This window comes from Protomyctophum bolini (genome assembly GCF_963924005.1).
Source record: "Protomyctophum bolini genome assembly, chromosome: 1".
Classification (NCBI taxonomy): domain Eukaryota; kingdom Metazoa; phylum Chordata; class Actinopteri; order Myctophiformes; family Myctophidae; genus Protomyctophum; species Protomyctophum bolini.
The window spans coordinates 38,899,802-38,922,765 of record NC_137862.1 but is presented as its reverse complement, the minus strand read 5'-3'; the positions used below and the strand labels follow the sequence as shown (position 1 = coordinate 38,922,765).

The following is a 22,964-nucleotide window of genomic DNA, read 5'->3' as shown; positions in this document are numbered from 1 at the left end:
TTTGTACTTTTACTCAAGTACATTTCAAATTCCTGTTACTTTTACTTAACATACATTGTATTTCTATATTGCAGTATTGATACTTATAATTTTAGGCTACTTGAATTAACATTGTGAATACTTTTTCCGACCACTGTCCAGATTAGAACAACACAGAACAATCACTGGTTGTGTTCCTTATGGGGTATTCAGTCAGCAGGATTCCTAAACTCCTCCATCTTTTTATCAGTGCTCAGATAGGCTACTGCTCAGTGAAACACACACACACACACACACACACACACACACACACACGATGAGTGATGACACAAAGAGAAGCACAATACTGTCCAGTCTATGCTGTATACACAAAATGACACACACGCACAAACAAAAATAAATACTTTAAAATTATAGCACACCCACACAGCAACACAGACTTTCTCTCACTCTCCCCATTTATCCAATACAGTGAATACACAACATGCACATACCGGTGATATGCATTCAGGAATATTCTGCAGAAACACTCCAAGTCATTACAGTTTTTCCACGATTGTTAACACACGTTTCTCAAAACAATAACGGCTTTCTCAAAACCGCACATACAAAACTGAAAACGTGTTTTCATTTGGTACACATGCACAGCCATATTTTCAAATGACACACACATACACATTCATTGAGTATACACACAAATAAGCATTTGCTGCACTGCACACTAACAAGCATTAATTTACAGACATTTTATGGATGAGTTCCACAGGCCTAAACAGAATAAACAAATTTAATTAAACGGCATTAATAAGTCACTTTTTTCAATTTCGAGTGACTTGACTTACTTGACTCATATTTTTTAGTACAGTCAGAATGGAATGCATAGAAAATATTAAAATGGAAGAGCCTATTTCGGATTCCTATCTGTATTGGTGTATAAAGAGAATCAGTACTGACTGGAGCTGATAATACATAATGCATACAGAAGGTTAAGTTGTGGGATGCTGGCTCAATAGAGGGTACATTGGGTGCAATAGGTGACATTGTCATCATACCCTGAAGTTATGCGGGAACTTTGTTGCACACACAAAGAAATATATATATAGGCCTGGTCACATGGTGAGTGGCGACGCCTTAAGCTTAAAGGTAGTGTAAGTGATTTTCATTGGTTCAAATAAGTGTTAAAACCACTGTGATATTAGTACTCATGGAGTGTTCAGTAACAGGAGCCTCCATGTATCTCCAGTTATTTATTGAACAGAAAATGCATTTTCAGGTCTGGATACCAATTCTATCCAATCATCTGTCAGGATACAGATTGAGCATGTGGAATTGTAAGTGATGACACACAGAAATGAGAACACACAATTGGAACTGGAACACTATACAAATTAAGCTGATAAATGGCTACTTTCTCCTGATTGGCTGAAATTGTATCACTTACCTGAAAATGTATTTTGTGATTATTAAAGAGCTGGAGAGAAAGGGAGACCCCTGTTACTGAACAAACACTCTGATTAGCATCAGAATATAGTGATTCATAGTGTTTTAGAAATCATTTAAGCTTTTAACAAAACACTTTAACCAAACAATATCACTTATCACACCTTTAATTTTCCACCATGTCGTTGATGTTTGCTAACACGCTGTTATAACTTGAAAATTGTACTATGGAAAATAATATAAATTAGGGTTTAACATATCACTACTACTCTTCAATTACTGCTACTATGTAAGACGCACCCTGGCTCGTATTAACCACGTTATGCAAAAATATCAGAACAATTTAAATACATAATAAAAATAGCAAATGTGGACTTCAGGTTGGGCGTGGTTAAGAAATGGCCTCTTCTATAGGAGTGCAGCAGTCCAGATCTCTTCTTGAAGTCAACCATTCATCACTTGGCAAGTTGGCAGTAAAGCTTTTAGCAGCAGTTTTTACGTCTATTGTCAGTATACTGTTTCATTTCAACACGCTCCTATTACCAGTGGATTTCAGCCAGTGGTCCGGGACCACCAGTCCTTGAGGGGGTTTCAGGTGGTCCCCAGCTAAATGATGGAGAGTTGGTAACCAAATGGACCCGTAAAATGAAACCACGTTTTTTAAACATCTGCATTACTCAATTTGTGTACACACAATTTGAGAATGTAGAAGAATTGTAATTTATCCAACGACAACAAAATATTCTAAGTTTTGGGTCTGAGAGGCAAAATCTCATCAAATGGTGGTCCGTGGCTCAAATGCCGAATAAATAATGGGCCTTGATATGAAAAGAGTTGAAAGCCAATGTCCTATTGCATTGAAAACGTGTGCAGTCTGTGCACCTTATGCAGGGATGATAATAAACAACAACCATATAACTAATACTGTAATACATCCTTTTAGTTCCACATAGTTACATGTCCAGCTGCTCCTGTGTGGCCACAGCAGTGATGAGGGCCGCACCTTTCCCACTGCCCTCCTCTGATAGGACGAAAGTCACATGACACTGAGGAGCCAATGTCCTGACTGTTTCCTGGAGGACTCTGGAGAAACTGGAGGAGCAAAAAGTGTTTTTTGTTAATAGGTTAAAGCTCTATATTCCTATAGTGATCGTTGATATCAGCATCAGTTCAGTAACATTTCTCTACACATCTTTACAGTTCTTTTGTAAAACAGAAAATAAATGTCCACGTGCATAAAGTGAGTGGCAAATCGAGTGGCAAAGTGAGTTCAACATCGTTTAATGCAATCAGATAGGACTTTTCTGTTTGGATGTACAGTATATGGGCTGTCAAAGACAGAAAGCTGTTTGCCATTCAGTAGGCTTTTGCGCATAACGCACATAGCCTCTATTCAAATACTCCCCCTTTGAGTTATACATAATAATTTTTTATCACATACCCAGTTTTGAATTTTCCCTGGAAAAGGGAATCCTAGAAGGACAGAGCGGGTGATAAGCTGATAATGTTTCTCTACTATAAGGAACACCTTATTGTTTGTTGTAGAGTAGGTGCAGATCAAGTAAAACTGAACCTATAGTCCAGGCTGTCATCAACTGCAGAGAGACCCAACGTACCATTGTGCCAATTTGTCAAATATAACATTTTGGCCAAAGGCTTTCGTCAGAGTGACGATAAAACAAAATACCACAGCAGCTGATCACTCAATTAAATGCAAGCTAAAGTGCCAGTGCATTCTGAACTACCACGTGACATACACGCTGATCTAACCATGCCAACATAGACAGAACTCGGCTGCCAAACACAGTTGCTGTGGATGGTTTAGAAAGATTCATGAGGAGATAATGGAGTTTATCCAGGCACAAAGGAACTAAAACACAGAGCATTGTTTACAGAATGATGATGAGGCTGGCCATGTTCTCACTCAGCCAACTCCGTCCCCAGACTCCCCACACTGTTGGGGAACCTCAGTGGGACTAGCATTTAATTTGGCTTTTCCTGATTCAGACGTCTCAGAGTAATGTAAAACAATTTATTAAAATAAAGTGTTGATCAAATTCAAATCAAAGCAATTTTCTCAGCTGAATAACTTCATCAAGTCTCATTCAAGTCTCTAGATGGGTGCTACACCAGAATGTTGCGTGCGGTATTTAACATCAGCAGAGTACAAATGTTACCAATAAGAATCTGTATGATGGAATGCCAAGGGTGAGCCAGAAAATAGCAGCCAGGAGAATGGGACTATAGCAGGACACTGCCAAAGACACGAGGACGTCCCACATTAACATATGTGGATGTACTCAAGAAAGACGCAGGAGCGCAAAGCACCAACGATGGGCCATGTATGGAGAACCGGGATAACTGGAAGCGACGACGAAGGGCTCGTCTGAGGACGACCTAGAGAGATAACTTCATGTAACGACGAATACCCTTGGTGCTAATCTATTGTTTCTTGTTGTTGTTAGACTCACTGTGGGTGCAGCTTGTACAGTGTTCCATCAACGCCCACAGTGACGTCCAGATGGTCCATCGATCGGTTCTCTCTGATCTTATCGACCACAGCCGCCATTCCTGCCCCACACAGCTGGGCTGCACGACGAGACACAGCCCCACACACCTGTATGGCAAAATAAAAACAAATGTAATTATACTATAACATTGATTAGAAGGTAGTTAACATAAGTGTTAAAAAGCTCTATATTGTGATAGTACTCATTGCAATAGTAACAGTTCAGTAACAGGACTCAGGAGGAGACTCCATGTCTCTCCAGCCTTTTATTAAACAGAAAATGCATTTTCAGGTCGGAATACCAATTTGATCCAATCAGGATAGAGAACGCAGTCAGGATACAGAATAAACAAGTGGAATTGTAAGTGATGACAAAGACATGAGCAGACAAAATTGGAACTGGTCTGGAACACTATAAAAAATTAAGCTAATAAATGGCTAGTCTCTCCTGATTGGCTGACATTAGGTCACCTACCTGAAAATGTATCTTCTGTGTATTAAAGAGCTGGAGAGACAGGGAGACCCCTGTTATATAAATTATTACTATCAGAATATCGTTATTTAACATTTTAACAAAAAATTGTTTTAATTACCAAAACATATCGCCCTACATTTAAGATGATTACAGTGATGATTATATGACAGTTTTTGATTGATTGATTGATATGTTTATTTTGAATATAAAGCATTTTTTTAATAAATATAAGAATATATAAATAATTCATAACAACAGTAGCAAAACAATAAAAAAAGTTCAGATTTTATAGTAACATTTTGATTAAAACGATCATGGAAATATTGTCACACTGGTTAGGATAAATTAATGAATCCTACTTCTTTGACTATGATACTGTCATCACAAGTGCTGTCCAGTCCCAGTTTTTGCAGGATGGATCTGACCTGCAGTAGAGCCAGGTGGTCACTAGAGGGAGACAGAAATATAATTACTTTATAAACAGACACACAGATACAGTACTGCTGGTAGCGGGACAGGCTTAGAGAGCAGCTGAAATAGCTTTTTGTTATGAAACAAATGTTTAAAAATGTTTGTTTAGCCACATAAAGCTGCTTCTGCGATTGTTGAATCTGAATTCTACAGAGTAGCACTGCCCTCTGGTGTCTAGCATAGGTGAGAAATCATAGTTCTAATTGAAAAGGACCTGTCAATCACACATTAATACGTTTATGTTTGACAGGAAGTAATTAAGATCAGACTCTTTGGCAGAAAAATACACAATACACAAAAAATAAGCGACAACTCAATTTCCATTTCACCGGTTTTAACATAACCACAGAACAACTCAGAATGTCCAATTCTCCATGGTCACTGCTGTCAAAAAAACACTAAAAGCTCGTCTCTTACCTCTCGATTTGCGACAGGTACTTTGTGTGGAATATCCCAGGTGTTTTCAAAGGCTCAGTGACGTGTCCTCTGAACAGCAAGCCCCTCCTGGTCAGATCTAAAAGGACCTGCCGGACCACCTCTCCTAGATACAGACCACTGGTCAGCTTCTCAAACCTGCACACACACACACACACACACACACACACACACACACACACACACACACACACACACACACACACACACACACACACAATTAATTATTATACAACTAATTGTGATTAACGTTTTAATTGTGTTTTTTGTTGAACATTGGAAAATGTGAATACAAATTAAAATTCTGTTTGCTTTCTAGGCTTCATATTAAAAAATTGCACAGGGCAGATAATGACAACATAACTTAAACATATACCGACGTATTTAATCATTTTATACTAGCTGATCTACAATTCACGTTTTGTTTTTCTTAGAGCATGGTAAATACCTAGCCTTGGATCTGGGAGGAACCAATTTCAGAGATTCTGTACAACTCTACAACAAGATCTACCCCATACCACTGGAGATAATTTTTTGTCCCTCCCTAACATTTCAGTCTAGTTTTTATTTGTTGACAAAATTGTCAGTGTATTACTATTTAGTCATAGTTTTGGTCATCATGGCTTAGTTTTTCATTTAGTTTTGATTTAGTTGACAGAATCAACACTGTTTCACAGTATACTATACAGCTCCAGCGAGACTCTCTATCTCTGTGGGTCCCAAACCTTTTAGCCCGTGACCCAAAAGAGACATTTCAAGCTCACAACACATCGCTTTGCACCGCGTTGTGAGCTTGTACATCGGCTGTATGTGTTTTCCAATTTATGAAAGTTTCTCTGTTATTTCTTCATGAAATTACTGAAATAAATCATTTAATTTGTTTTCAATTCATGGACAATTTAGCTTTTCTTGGGAATGTTTTTTTTTAAATGTTTAATGTTTTAATTAAAACTTTAAGAATCTTTTTTAAATGTATAGGAAACCAAAAATAAAGGGACCCATAAAGATTAGTCCGCAACCCACAAATGGGTCCCGACCCACTGTTTGGGAACCAGTGCTCAAACTAAACTCTGTTTGTACTGGGTGATGATGTCATACTGGGTGATGATGTCACTAACTGGGTGATGATGTCACTAACCTCTGTTTGCCGTGGTTGAACGACTGCTGGTCCACCTGGCTGTCGTACTGGGTGATGATGTCACCAAGGCAGCCGTCCTCTCCCAGACTCCCCCACTCTGTGTTGACGCACATCCTCTGTTTCTCCTTCTCTCCCTCTGTACGGCCTTCCTTCTGAGAGCACAATGCAATATCCCTTTTTAATGTGATCTGGTGGGGGCTTTAGTTGACATTATTTGACAGGTATACAGTGGAGAGAGAGACAGAACAGAGAGAGAAAAGAGAGAGAAAAGAGAGAGAGAGAGAGAGAGAGAGAGAGAGAGAGGGTAGACAAATTGTAGTAGGGGAGTGACAAGCAGCGAATGTCTCGGCCGGCCCGTAATCAAACCAGAATAGAATAGTCTGTCAGGCAGAGATGATTAGAGCTTGTGAGGTGAATGTGTGTGAAACTGTGAATGTACGCAATTGATATGGTTAAAACAAATCTCAGTTTGACCTTTAAACGCATAATAGAGAGTGTGTGTGTGTGTGTGTGTGTGTGTGTGTGGATAACAACTTTGTCTAGTAAAATACCTTCTCCTCTCCTCCTTCCATCCTCTCCTCTCCCTCCGGCTTTCTGCCAAGCTTCTCAATGTTCCTCAGCTCCTCCATGTAACAAACATTACTGCCCGTGCCTGTGGAACACAACACTGCAGTCACATTCTGGAGAAGAGCCACGGTTGTTGCTAGTTTACTATGCAGATATTTAGATACATTTTTCCTTGACCACATATATTTTTTGTTTTGTTTTTGAGGGGCGCTACACAGGTTTAATGATTGTCTTTAGTTCAATGTTTGTTTTGTAAATGCATTGACAATGAAGGGAAAATTTACGTCATAATGTGTAATTTACGTCATATTGTCCCTTTATTGTTAATGGCGTTTAATGTTTGTGTTTGCACCGTTTGTTTTACATCACCATTACATCACCTAATCAACACGATTTAGACTTTAATAAATTAGCGCCCCTCACTTCACACGGGTGTGATTTCTGTAACCTTTATTTAATGAGTAAAAACATATTGAGACGGAAGCGTCTTTGCGAACCTGAACTGGCCAAGAGAGGAGGCAAATAAGAGGTCAATTACTTAACAAATACAGGGAAATAACAATGACAGACATGTACTGTAACATCCATGAAAGCAATTAAATACCCAATCCCTAGGAACAGTTTAAGATTGTCATTTAGAACGCACATTGTTTAGAAAGGAGGTTTGATTGTTTACCTGGTATCCTAGTTTTGTTGAAGCACTACATTGTTTTCTTCGCACACTTTGTGACTATAGTTACCAACCTTGCTGTTTGTTGACTCGGGTGCATGCAATGTCTGATTCGCACTTGTTAAGTTGCTTTTTGTGCTTACCAGCTATAAGTCCAATCTCACACTGTGGGTCTTCATAGGCACAACTCATCATGGTTCCAACTGTGTCATTTACAACCGCAACTATGTCCAAGTCAAACTCCTGTTGGAGAAAAGCGCGTGCGCACACACACACACACACACACACACACACACACACACACACACACACACACACACACACACACACACACACACACACACACACACACACACACACACACACACACACACACACACACACACACACACACACACACACACACACACACACACACACAATCAAGTCCAATTCCTAGATGCCAAATGTTTCTACAGTATGGTGAGGCAGCATCTGAATAAATAAGCCTTGTACTTGGCTGTACTCCATGGTGTTGGGAGTGTTGTGTGTGACTTACATTGCGTCTCTTGATGGCGTCTCTCAGCATGTCCACCACATCATGACCTTCACAGTCTGTGGCCTTGAAGCCTTTCGTCCAGCTCACTAATGTCCCCTGCAGAGCAAACAATGAACATTCATTTAACCATTAAGCATTTTAGAAGAACATTAGACAATGTTCACAATTTCCTTCAAATAAGTTACAGTACAGCTACAGAGTATGTTCTCTGTGTTCTGCCAGTGCTATGTGTGTTCAATCAAGAACAGATTTATTTAATAACAGATTATTGCTGTTATGCTAGCCTAGAACTAACATTTGGTGCAATCTTTATTAATGACCATTAAGACATGTCTGCATGTCCCACCAACCAAAGACAATTGGATGGACATTACTGGGGAAATATACGTGATGGAAAAACTAACATTCATACTCAGACTACTTAAGAGGATAAGTTTCACAAAAAGTGGGAAAAGTGGGATCTCTTCCTCCAGCCCATGGTCAATGTATGAGGAATTCAAATATGAATCTGTAATATCTGAAAAATGTCTTCTTTTATCCTTTCTTGTAATGTTTTTGTTTTTTGTGTGTTTTGTACAGTTTTTCTTTCTGTCTTCTTGTGTCTGTCCTTTCTTTTCAATAAAAAAAATAAGTAGAAAAAAAAGAAAGCCATGCATGCAAATTAATATTGCTGCATACCTTTACCATTTGCCTCTGCCAATATAAATTGTAAGGAAACTGAAGATACAACAAGCTAAACCTAAAACTAATTGCACTCAAACTCCACACACTTTACTCTAACATATCAGGAGCTTGTGACTCTGTACCGAGTCAATGGCTTGCTGCTGACAGGGGAAGGAGAAGGTGAAACCCAGAGGAAGACGAGCATTCTTCATCCCCATGTAGTCCAGGAAGTCACTGATGCACTGGACTATGTGGTCAAACAACTAGAGAGGGACAAAACAATTGTCAATTAACCAATTCCATTTAATTTTATCATTAAGGTTAAACCTCCTAATACCTAAAATAAAATAAAAAATACTCAAATGTTATCAGTTCACAAATAATACTTAATGTTAATTCAATTGTGTGCAGTGCACTTGCCGTAGAACTTGTACTAGCCTCGTACACCTTACAGGTGTATGCAAAGGGTAAACTTATGTCATTTAGATAGCATTTTATTTAGACACATGGTGTATACATGGTGTAGATTCTTAGCTTGCTTATGATCTTTGATGACTATTACTATGTATTTGATGTATTACCATGTCTTGTTCTTGCTTACTGTAAATCGCTCTGGATTAAAAGCGTCTGTTAAATATCTAAATTGTAAATTGCATAATTGTCCATAAAATCTATTCTAATTCTAATTAAGTCTATTTAATTCCACCTCCTCTCCTGTGCCTTGCATGATCTCCAGTGGTATGGGGTAGATCTTGTTGTAGAGTTGTACAGAACCACTTCGAATCTTCACCAACAGAACTCTGAAATTGGTTCCTCCCAGATCCAAGGCTAGGTATTTACCATGCTCTAGGAAAAACAAAACATGAACACAAAGGTTAAACCAATTAACCTCCTCAGAGCACAGCTGATTTTATCCAACCCATAATGTTACGGACAGAGTGAAAATATCATCTCATAGTTTTTCCCTCATAGTTTTTCCCTCACAACAAGAAGTGACATTAGCAGCTGTATTTAGTTTGTTCCTAAATAAACCTAGTTAATTTCATTGTCAGGCAGAAGCCCTGCACCTCCAAATTTCAACTTTGTATCATTTAATGCTCTACTTCGTCATACAAGAGTGTCGAGCAAAAGTACAATGCCCGAAGACAGGCAGTGTAGCAAAAATAAAGCATAGGCCAATATAGAATGCTATAATTCTATTCCAAATGTTTTGCTACACATTCCTATCCTAGGGCATAGGATCACACTGCAGCACGTTGTGAGCTTGTAGATTGTTATTTCTGTCACGTACCGGTACTCATTAGGCTGGTGAATAATGACTTATGTTATGTTACATATTTCATGTAATGTTATACATGTTTGGGAAAATATCATCATCTCAAAATATGAGTGACTGACACAGATAGAGATACAGAGACACCTCCCTGTCAATATTGCCAAGACAGTTTGTTTATTTTTGGACCACAATTCTCATATGAGACGATTTTAAGATGACAAATGCTGTTCTCCATAGAGAAAAACTTACGGAACCCCTTGGAACTAGGGGATGAGATTAAAAATTAAAGAAATTCCATAAATTACAAACAACAAATGTTTAAGAGATCTACAAGCTCATAACACGTTGCGAAGCGGCACGTTGTGAGTGTGTTGAACCACAGCTCTAACCTGTGCCATCGTTGTGAGTGTGTTGAACCACAGCTCTAACCTGTGCCATCGTTGTGAGTGTGTTGAACCACGGCTCTAACCTGTGACATCGTTGTGAGTGTGTTGAACCACAGCTCTAATCTGTGCCACCGTTATGAGTGTGTTGAACCACGGCTCTAACCTGTGACATCGTTGTGAGTGTGTTGAACCACAGCTCTAACCTGTGCCATCGTTGTGAGTGTGTTGAACCACAGCTCTAACCTGTGCCATCGTTGTGAGTGTGTTGAACCACAGCTCTAACCTGTGCCATCGTTGTGATTGTGTTGAACCACAGCTCTAACCTGTGCCATCGTTGTGATTGTGTTGAACCACAGCTCTAACCTGTGCCATCGTTGTGATTGTGTTGAACCACAGCTCTAACCTGTGCCATCTGGGGTCCGGAACACAAACGACGGCAGCATCTTTAAGGCAGAGGGGGAGGGGCCGTTACTCTTTAAGCCCTCCTCTAACCCCACCCTCATTCTGGCCTTGACCAATCCGAGCTGCTCTGGGGACAGTTTGAAGGAGGACAGCGTCTTGTCCACCTGCAAGTTACAAAATGGTATAAAAACACAGCAAGCCAATGGTATTAGTGCAGAGTGGCTCACAACCTCAGCCAGGTAGCTTCCCCTGGTCCATAGGGATATATTTGGTCTAGTGGTTAAGTTATCGGGCTTTCATGCAAGAGACCCGAGTTCGAATCCCGGGCGTTACATTAACATACACCTTAAACATCATCAGTACTATTAGCATAGACTTAAGAATAATAGACTTTAGATGAACGTCTGACCGATCGTCCCATAATTTATCTCCATATGTCTGTCCCTTCTATGCCCATATATGGAGATCCCTGCAGGACTGTCCCGTGAGATGTGGGACGGGTGGTCAGCCTACCCAACACAATAGTGGTGGTCCCCAGGTTGCTTTTAGTCAGGATGGTGGTCCCTGGGTCAAAATCAGTTGAACCCCCCCCGCTCTATAGTGCATGAAATCCACAGCCAGCTAACCATGCTGTCTCTGTGACGCCAGTCTCTAACCTGCTGTCTCTGTGACGCCAGTCTCTAACCTGCTGTCTCTGTGACGCCAGTCTCTAACCTGCTGTCTCTGTGTTGCCAGTCTCTAACCTGCTGTCTCTGTGATGCCAGTCTCTAACCATGCTGTCTCTGTGACGCCAGTCTCTAACCTGCTGTCTCTGTGTTGCCAGTCTCTAACCTGCGGTCTCTGTGACGCCAGTCTAGTCTCTAACCTGCTGTCTCTGTGACGCCAGTCTAGTCTCTAACCTGCTGTCTCTGTGACGCCAGTCTCTAACCTGCTGTCTCTGTGATGCCAGTCTCTAACCTGCTGTCTCTGTGGTGCCAGTCTCTAACCTGCTGTCTCTGTGACGCCAGTCTCTAACCTGCTGTCTCTGTGACGCCAGTCTCTAACCTGCTGTCTCTGTGACGCCAGTCTCTAACCTGCTGTATCTGTGACGCCAGTCTCTAACCTGCTGTCTCTGTGGTGCCAGTCTCTAACCTGCTGTCTCTGTGGTGCCAGTCTCTAACCTGCTGTCTCTGTGACGCCAGTCTCTAACCTGCTGTCTCTGTGACGCCAGTCTCTAACCTGCTGTCTCTGTGGTGGCAGTCTCTAACCTGCTGTCTCTGTGGTGGCAGTCTCTAACCTGCTGTCTCTGTGGTGCCAGTCTCTAACCTGCTGTCTCTGTGACGCCAGTCTCTAACCTGCTGTCTCTGTGACGCCAGTCTCTAACCTGCTGTCTCTGTGACGCCAGTCTCTAACCTGCTGTCTCTGTGACGCCAGTCTCTAACCTGCTGTCTCTGTGTTGCCAGTCTCTAACCTGCTGTCTCTGTGGTGCCAGTCTCTAACCTGCTGTCTCTGTAGTGTGGTGCCAGTCTCTAACCTGCTGTCTCTGTGGTGCCAGTCCAGTCTCTAACCTGCTGTCTCTGTGGTGCCAGTCCAGTCTCTAACCTGCTGTCTCTGTGGTGCCAGTCTCTAACCTGCTGTCTCTGTGACACCAGTCTCTAACCTGCTGTCTCTGTGTTGCCAGTCCAGTCTCTAACCTGCTGTCTCTGTGGTGCCAGTCTCTAACCTGCTGTCTCTGTGTTGCCAGTCCAGTCTCTAACCTGCTGTCTCTGTGATGCCAGTCTCTAACCTGCTGTCTCTGTGAAGCCAGTCTCTAACCTGCTGTCTCTGTGAAGCCAGTCTCTGGGCCACAGCCGTGACCACAGCAGCTCCCTTGCTGCTGCCGCTCTCTGACAGAACGAACCGGACGTGACAGTCAGGAACCAGCCGGCGCACCACCTTGTGGAGACGTTTAGCATACCTGAAATTATTTATTATTACACATTAGTAAACATTTTATCACCATATTATACAGTATAACTTCCAGTATTACTAACTTAATGCTGTTCTCTCTATAATATTGTAATATTTCATTGAAGTGGTAGCTACGATAGGGGAAATGTATGATTCGATTTGTCGCCATTTCCATTCTGGTACTTATTGTTAAACATCAGTTTAAAATCAAGGTCCTGCTTTCATTCTCTTTACTCTGATCCATACGACATATGTTGACCTCTTTGTGAGAGTTCTGATGCATGTGAGGTGTTTCTGTGAAGACGACTTACTGCGGAAGTGTCCTGTAGACGGTTCCGTCCACCCCCACTGTGATCCTCAAGGTCTTCAGCTTTCTGTTCTGTCTGACCCGAGTCAAAATGGCCGCCAGACCAGCGGCGACAAGATTTGAAGACCTGAAGGAGACTACCGTGCAGACGTGCTGCACCGCGACGCAGTCGTCGGACGATGGCGTCAAATCGAGGTCCAGAAGAATGTCTCTGGTGTTTCTGAGCCCATCTTTATACCTGAGAAAGACAAGCGCATAATGGCCTACAGTACAATTCATGATTGATACATTGATATAGTACTTTATTGTCAGTTCACACTGAAGCAGCCATGTATGCAGAACACATACACACATTTGACAGTGCAAAGAACAAAAACAAGATTACATGCAGACAAGAGAAATGTCCACCACCCAGCCAAACCCCTGATAAGCCACAAAGTCGATTGGTGGACAAAGGACCTCTTTAGTCTAACCTTATTGTATGCTGGGACACCCGGCCATGGGCCCCATCTTCGCCAGTGCCTTACCTCTTGGCCTTAACCCTAAACTTTTCTTTAGGGACAAACTTTGCCATTTTCTACTATTTTGAAAATGTGTCGATCTACATCGACACGTTGTGAGCTTGTAGATCGGCTATTTGAACTATTCAAAAATGTTTTTCAAAGTAGTCAAAAAAGGCAAATAATTTAGGCATAAGGCATTGGCAAAGATAGGCCGTCCCATATCTCCTTCCTGAAGGTAGGTAGGTAGGAACTTATATTCTCCTATATTCTCCATACAACACATGGCTAGTGTTTGAGATGATATTCTTTGCCAACCGTAGGATGCTGCCTATTATCATACGTGGATGTATATAGTCTCTGAAGTGGTTGTCCAACAATCTTTGAACAAATGTTCAGTTGTGGCTTCAGGGCTGCAGACAAACATCCATACCAGGTGGTACTACAGTACTGAAGAACACTGGACAGGAGGGAGGGAGGGAGGGAGGGAGGGACAGACAGACAGACAGACAGACAGACAGACAGACAGACAGACAGACAAATCTTACTGTTCCACAGCTGCTATGTGTGTGTTGGTTATTTTCCCCTTTGTTCTCAGAGCGTCAGAAACATATCCATCAAACAGCAGTCCTAGTTTGGCCATCTTCAGCACAACCAGCCTGACCAGCTCCCCCATATACAGGCCACTGACAAGCTTCTCAAAGCTACAGAAACCAGAGAAACGGACAGGAATACATAACGACAGTTACTTTATATATTGTGTTGCAAAATAATGAATTTGTGATATTATTTGGCAATGAAATGCTATACTAGTATGCAAGTCATAGAGCATAGGGGTGTAACGATAAGTAACAATCGAAAAATCGATTTTTATTTCAAGAATCGAAGTACAGTATATGGAAATGTAAACAGCAACATTGACTTTGTATCGTATCATATCGTTTTGCAATGCAAATAATTGATTGTATCAATACTAAGTACCTGTTCAATATCGCTACACTTGGTCTATCGATAAATGTGTGGTTCTCTGTGTTCATATAATGTATATGTATTTGCCAGAGAATCAACGTTTACTTATTTATATCCATATTCAAACTTTTTACCTTAAAAAAACTGCACTATCCAAATGTTTCACACATTTTCTTTGCTAAACATTTAGTTACTGTGTTGATTTTAAATCATTGAATCGTGTCATATCGCCATAATGAACCAACATCGTCCATGTATCGTAAACGTCAACCATGTATCGTGATAGGTGTCGTGTCACGCTGTTAAATTGAGTGATAAATGAAACATTACAGTTGTTTCCCAGGGTTCTGTTAAATGGAGTGATAAATGAAACATTACAGTTGTTTCCCAGGGTTCTGTTAAATTGAGTGATAAATGAAACATTACAGTTGTTTCCCAGGGTTCTGTTAAATGGAGTGATAAATGAAACATTACAGTTGTTTCCCCAGGGTTCTGTTAAATTGAGTGATAAATGAAACATTACAGTTGTTTCCCAGGGTTCTGTTAAATGGAGTGATAAATGAAACATTACAGTTGTTTCCCAGGGTTCTGTTAAATGGAGTGATAAATGAAACATTACAGTTGTTTCCCAGGGTTCTGTTAAATTGAGTGATAAATGAAACATTACAGTTGTTTCCCAGGGTTCTGTTAAATTGAGTGATAAATGAAACATTACAGTTGTTTCCCAGGGTTCTGTTAAATTGAGTGATAAATGAAACATTACAGTTGTTTCCCAGGGTTCTGTTAAATTGAGTGATAAATGAAACATTACAGTTGTTTCCCAGGGTTCTGTTAAATGGAGTGATAAATGAAACATTACAGTTGTTTCCCAGGGTTCTGTTAAATGGAGTGATAAATGAAACATTACAGTTGTTTCCCAGGGTTCTGTTAAATGGAGTGATAAATGAAACATTACAGTTGTTTCCCCAGGGTTCTGTTAAATGGAGTGATAAATGAAACATTACAGTTGTTTCCCAGGGTTCTGTTAAATGGAGTGATAAATGAAACATTACAGTTGTTTCCCAGGGTTCCTGGAGGCTGCGTCGATCTCCCTGTCGAACTCTGTGATGTAATCGTTCAGCGCCCCGTCGTCTCCGAACGCCCCCCACTCTGTGTTCACACACATCCTGCCCTCGTCCCCCTCCAGCAGCTCAATGTGACGGAGCTCCTCCATGTAGCACGCATTGGTACCCGTACCTAAAAACAAACAAACGCACGCACGGCACGCGCACAAATGGTAAATGGTGCATTTATATATAGCGCAAAAACGAAAGAAAGCAGCAAATGGAAAATAAAATAACACTCATCTTTTACTTTTTCTAATAACAACCTAAAACATGAACCTTGGTTGAAAAAAACTAAAGTTGTCCCTTAAATATTTTCAATTTACAATAGTTTTAGTTCTACTCCACTACATCTCAGATGAGAATATTGTACGTTTACTCCACTACATTTATTTGAAAACTTTAGTTACTACTGCAGTTACTTTGATTATTACAAAACATACATTAGCCACTTCAGCCCTACTGTATACATTTTAGCCATTCCAAAGAGTGACACTACTAACCAACGATGAGACCCACTTCACAATGCTTATCGTCAAACCCACAGGTCATCATAGTCCCCACTGTGTCATTCACTAGGGCTAACACTTCTATGTCCATATCCTGGGGAGAGAGAGATAGAGAGAGAGAGAGAGAGAGAGAGAGAGAGATTGCATTGTTCCTATATTGTAGTGCATGTATACATACAGTATTATGTACAAATTAATGTATGCAAGTACAATTCAACAGTGATGCTGTTGCATCTCTGTATCCATCTCTGTATCCTTGGTTTTTCATCTCTGTATCCTTGGTTTTTCATCTCTGTAGTTTTTCATAGGTTCTATATAGGTGTAGTTGTAAAGGTGGTTGCACACTGGACGAGTTTTTCGGAAAAAAACGATGGAGAAACACAGCTAAAAATCCGAAAAACGTGTCCAGTGTGCAGGGACCTAAAATGTAAATAATTATGTTGTAGTTTTGCTGGGTGTTGTGGTGAGTTATGGGTAATGTCGTGATAGGTCTTGTACAGCAGTGACACCCCATACCCCGGTCCTGCTGATTGCTTCTGTGAGGGCCTGCACCACATCTTTTCCCTGGAGACCCCGGGCACGATAATCTTTACTCCAGTTTAGCAAGACTCCCTATAAAGAAGGGAAGAGTGGAAATATTTATTCGGCATACGGCATGGATTTCTCCACAGAGGACAAATTCTTTCAATGTAAAATGCTGCGTTAAAGTTCAGGAGAGTTCAGGAAAAAGCTATTCTCCTGAATGCTGCGCTCGGGCATGTCATGGAAAGGGGGCATTTGCATTTCCTTCATCATAGTGAATGCTATGGCAGGGACTCAAGCCCCCTTTGATGTCTATGTGTGCACGGCACGCTCGCAAAGTGCCTGCCATGTAGTGTCACATTACCTGGTCCAGCGCTGACTGCTGACAGGGGAAGGAGAAGGTGAAGCCCAGAGCATGCTTGTCCTCCAGGCTGATGTTCTTCTGATGGAAGAAGTCCTTCAGACACTCGGACACATGGTCAAATAACTGACCCCAAAACACATGGAAGGACAGACAGACACATGGTCAAATAACTGACCCCAAAACACATGGAAGGACAGACAGACACATGGTCAAATAACTGACCCCAAAACACATGGAAGGACAGACAGACACATGGTCAAATAACTGACCCCAAAACACATGGAAGGACAGACAGACACATGGTCAAATAACTGACCCCAAAACACATGGAAGGACAGACAGACACATGGTCAAATAACTGACCCCAAAGACAGATGGAAGGACAGACAGACACATGGTCAAATAACTGACCCCAAAGACAGATGGAAGGACAGACAGACACATGGTCAAATAACTTACCCCAAAACACATGGAAGGACAGACAGACACATGGTCAAATAACTGACCCCAAAACACATGGAAGGACAGACAGACACATGGTCAAATAACTGACCCCAAAGACAGATGGAAGGACAGACAGACACATGGTCAAATAACTGACCCCAAAGACAGATGGAAGGACAGACAGACACATGGTCAAATAACTGACCCCAAAGACAGATGGAAGGACAGACAGACACATGGTCAAATAACTGACCCCAAAACACATGGAAGGACAAACAGACACATGGTCAAATAACTGACCCCAAAGACAGATGGAAGGACAGACAGACACATGGTCAAATAACTTACCCCAAAACACATGGAAGGACAGACAGACACATGGTCAAATAACTGACCCCAAAGACAGATGGAAGGACAGACAGACACATGGTCAAATAACTGACCCCAAAGACAGATGGAAGGACAGACAGACACATGGTCAAATAACTGACCCCAAAGACAGATGGAAGGACAGACAGACACATGGTCAAATAACTGACCCCAAAACACATGGAAGGACAAACAGACACATGGTCAAATAACTGACCCCAAAGACAGATGGAAGGACAGACAGACACATGGTCAAATAACTGACCACAAAGACAGATGGAAGGACAGACAGACACATGGTCAAATAACTGACCCCAAAGACAGATGGAAGGACAGACAGACACATGGTCAAATAACTGACCCCAAAGACAGATGGAAGGACAGACAGACAATAATAATTAAGACATGAGGCCCATTCTACAAATGTTCTCTAAATCAGTAGTTCTCACACTTGTTCATGCCAAGGAAGGATCGACCCCCAAACACTTTCAAGATTTTTTTAAAATGTTCAAAAATAGCAGATGTACAACACAGATGTACACGCGCACGCATGCACACGCGCACACATACCGAACTATTATTTAGGAGCAGTGGGTAGCCATTCTCAATCAAAGAGATCAAAGTCCACACAGAAAGGCCCCAGACCGGGTTTGGGTTTGATCCTTCTTGCTGTGAGGAAACGGTAACCACTTTTTCCATTCATCCTTCTATTTTCTCCCTCTCAGCTCCCTATACTCTCCTCCTCCATCCTTGTCCTCCTCACCAGAGGCTGACATTTTTTGGAGGATGGAATGGGATTCCATTTTGTTATTAATCCCAGGAGGGCCGGGATTGGGACGGGATGAGAATGAAAAGTCAACGGGAGCAGGCAGGAGCAGGAATGACATCAATTAGCCTCATTATATTACCAAAGATTAACTGTTCCTGGTCACCATATCTTTTGAATTAAAACTGCATGAAAGACTGCATGAAAGTAATCTAAAAAAGGACACAAAATCAATTGTATTTCCTAATGACAAATGTATTAATAAAAAAAAACAAAATAATAAAAAAGAAAACAGGAGCAGGATGGGAGTGATTTTGTGGGAGTGGGATGGGATCGGGAGTCATTCTACCAGGAGTGGGACGGAATGGGATTTTTGAGGGTGTAATGTCCAGCTTTGAGGGTTTGTGTAAACACAAACATTGTTTTGCTACCACCGCCTATGACTATTTTTGAGTGTTTGTGCACATTAGGCCAGTGTAAACACAAGCATTGGCGACAAAAGTGAGGACGCAAATAGTGATTGGCCAGAATGAGATGATGTATGATGATGAGAGCGCCCCTCACTTCACGCGGGTGCAAATTTTTATTTATTTATTTTTGCTCTGGCTCGGGATTGGTACGGGATGGGATTTCTTTCTGTGGGAGTGGGATGTGTAAATCCACTCCCAGGTCAGTCTAAATCCAGTCTCTACTCCTCTTTCTGTGGGAGTGGGATGTGTAAATCCACTCCCAGGTCAGTCCATCCAGTCTCTACTCCTCACCTCAGTTCCCTTTCTGTGGGAGTGGGATGTGTAAATCCACTCCCAGGTCAGTCCATCCAGTCTCTACTCCTCACCTCAGTTCCCTTCTGTGGGAGTGGGATGTGTAAATCCACTCCCAGGTCAGTCCATCCAGTCTCTACTCCTCACCTCAGTTCCCTTCTGTGGGAGTGGGATGTGTAAATCCACTCCCAGGTCAGTCCATCCAGTCTCTACTCCTCACCTCAGTTCCCTTCTGTGGGAGTGGGATGTGTAAATCCACTCCCAGGTCAGTCCATCCAGTCTCTACTCCTCACCTCAGTTCCCTTCTGTGGGAGTGGGATGTGTAAATCCACTCCCAGGTCAGTCCATCCAGTCTCTACTCCTCACCTCAGTTCCCTTCCCGTTGAGTAGCTCCTTGGGCATGGGGAAGATCTGCTCCTCCATCTCCACCCCTCGCTTCCTCCTCCCTGCGTCCTCTCTCACTTTAACCTGGAGCACCTTGAACCTGGAACCTCCTAGATCCAGCGCTAGGAACTCTCCTTTCTCTGACAGAGAGAGATAACAAGACAGAGACAGTCAGACTTTACAGACAGTAAAGTATTTACCGTTTAAACACATGTATCCTTTCATGGGAGTTGAGACGTTTGCCTGACCATGAGAAAAGTACAATATTTGCCTCTGAGATGTAGAAGAAAATGGAAATTGGAAATACTCATTTAAGTAGATTTGTACTTTAAGTACAGCTCTTGAGTAAATGTACTTTGTTACCTTACACCACTGCTAGCTTGTTATATAATTAAAACCTATTTGGGCCAATCAAAGCTATAAATAAGCAAAACAATCGGTTTGGGTCATTGCTCCTCTCTCTGGTAAGTAAAGTCACCTGAGCCATCAGGCGTGGAGCGGACGTGTGTCTGCAGCATCTTGACCGTTGCCGTGGAGTTGGTTTCCACAGAGAGCCCCTTCTTCATTTCACCTGAGAAACGAGTGGAGATGTCCATGAGCTGCTCATCACTGAGACGCATGGAGTATAGAAACCTGTCCACCTGAAGAAAAACATCACATGATCACTGAGACGCATGGAGTACAGAAACCTGTCCACCGGAGGACAAACATCACATGAAAGCTGGACTCCAGAGGGCACGCATTTAGGCCTGACATCGAAATTTATAAATTGTCTTCTAAATCTTGACAGTTTTCTGTCCAAAAGCCCAAAATGGGTTAAATGAATGAACACAGAGAGAGAGAGAGAGAGAGAGAGAGAGAGAGAGAGACAGACATACAGAGGGAGAGTATCCAATGCAGTGTTTTTTCTTAGTGATTTAGTCTTTCGAATAACAGTGTTAATTGTGTTGACTACGACTAAAGGTTTTTGATATGTAGTCAACAGCTAGACTAAGACTAAACAGTTTCAGAAGACTAAATAGGACTAAGACTAAATGGTGTGTTATTCAAAGGACAAAAGCAAAATCAGCTGAAAGAATTAACACTGCACACCATTTAGTCTTAGTCCTATTTAGTCTTCTGAAATCATGTAGTCTCAAGTCTAGTCTTACCTATAGTCTTTTAAATGGTAAATGGTGCATTTATATGGCACCTTTATCCAAGGCGCTTTACATAGATTGTGCATTCCATTCACCCATTCACACACATTCATACACCGATGCCGGAGGAAACCATGCAAGGTACCAACCTGCACATCGGGAGCAATTAGGGGTTCAGTTTCTTGCTCAAGAACACTTAACTATGGGGGAGCCTGGGTTCAAACTGGCAACCTTGCGGCTCCCATCCAGCCACTCTACCCCTGAGCCACCACCACCCCTTTTAGTCTTAGTCAACAACATTAACAGTGATCCAATGCTATTCAGGCAACCAGTTATTTACGCTCTCAGTAACTATACATTATTGATAACATAACACTGAGGATTTTACTGTGTAGAGTTGTAGACAGTATAGTAGTGATGACTTTTAAAATCATCATAAATCCACCCTCTCTCTTCTCTTTCTTAAAATTCCTGTCAGCAAGTTTCAGAGGAAGAGTCCTTCCTTCCTCCCTTTAGTTCTGAAGCTTGGGTGCTTTGTTCTCCATCCTCCAGGCCAAATAAAACAAACAGAAAATAGAGACATTTTTCTTAAGCCATTGTAATTCAGAATGCAAGGCTGCTGGTTTGGGGTGCATACTTAGTTTAGACTAGTCATTAAAACTGTCTAAACTAAGTACTGCACCCGCTGGTTTGCCATCATTGTAATTGTCAAGTGACATCTCTAATCCAGTTCTCTAGCCGTTCAGATGAAAGTGTGACAACAATCACAAAAATGTTTTAATCTGAAAAAAATGTAACTGGGGAGTGTGGACTGATCATACATGAAGGATGACGCACGCGCGCACAGAAACAAGAGAGGGAGCTAGATATACTGATGAATTCTCACATGTACGTGTGTCGCGCACACACGCACACTTAAACTGTCACCATAGTGACACCTTTAGGGGACAAGGTCCTTTTGGTCAAACACCTGACTCAGTGCCAATGTGTGTGAGAGGGTGGGTGTCCCCCTCCCATCCTAAAAATGAGTATTGGCATTGCGTCGGAAGGACGTTAATCATTACGTAACTCACTTAACTCAGCAAAGACAATCTTATCTCTGAATTCTACTCTTGATCAACCAGTCACATCAGTCACACAGATAAGAGATGTTAAAACAATCAGCCATTGATTTCATAAAATAGTTCCTATACATCTCATGAATTATTACACTTCTGTTTGGACCAATCAGTGAAATAGTTTCCTCTCTACTCTATATAAGACAAGAGGTTTCTTACAACACTTACAACACTGCACGTTTTGTTTGTCAGTAATAAATGTTATACAGCAGTGTTTCTTACCTTCTTTGTGGGGTCCTCCTGTAGTTTGGAGAAGTAAAAGGAGAGAAGATGAACAGCAAACATCTTGACTAAAGTAATCCTCCACCTTGTTTCAAGACTGTCAGTACAACGAACACAATATATATAAAGACAGGGATTTAATTGTTTTTGTTTTGTTGCAATAGCAGATTTAAGTCCTCTCTCTCAGCGAACATTCAGTTGATCAACAGCTATTAATCTATTTCCTAAATGTACAATTCCAGTGTGCGTCTTTGGAGTTTTTTCAGCTCTTCATTGCCTATCTCAGAGTCAAGCGGTCAACGTCTCGTTTACCTGCTGCTAGCTAACTGAATGAAAGGCTGGCTTGGCAGTTAAATCCTGACCAGCGCCTGTTCTGACTTCAATGATTAACCAACAAGCCAAACCCCCCATTCTCCTGTTTCCTGACGACCCCCTCCCGTCAATATTTCCCTCATGTCTTGGTACAGTTCTGTCTATATTTGTTCTCCGGTGATGACACACATCACCTGACTATTTTCTAACTTTTAATAGCATACAATTATACCAGATGGGGTTAGGGTTATCCCCCCCAGGCCCAGACCATAACTCCAGTTGGAGTGTCAATCTTTC

The 22,964-nt window shown here is 41.6% G+C and overlaps 1 protein-coding gene across 1 annotated transcript; it reads right to left on the bottom strand.

Moving 5' to 3' along the window:
- Positions 1–2,372: 2,372 nt before the first annotated feature.
- Positions 2,373–22,418, bottom strand: hkdc1 (hexokinase domain containing 1; the record flags this gene model as incomplete). Its single annotated transcript, XM_080770621.1, has 21 exons — positions 2,373–2,511; positions 3,891–4,036; positions 4,763–4,850; positions 5,292–5,447; positions 6,448–6,599; positions 6,999–7,099; positions 7,828–7,927; positions 8,223–8,318; positions 9,029–9,148; positions 9,592–9,731; positions 10,951–11,113; positions 12,744–12,885; positions 13,190–13,423; positions 14,234–14,389; positions 15,707–15,890; positions 16,261–16,360; positions 16,783–16,878; positions 17,153–17,275; positions 19,859–20,016; positions 20,355–20,517; positions 22,356–22,418. 21 exons carry the CDS (start codon positions 22,416–22,418, stop codon positions 2,373–2,375), a joined length of 2,820 nt encoding a protein of 939 aa, XP_080626747.1.
- Positions 22,419–22,964: the final 546 nt, after the last annotated feature.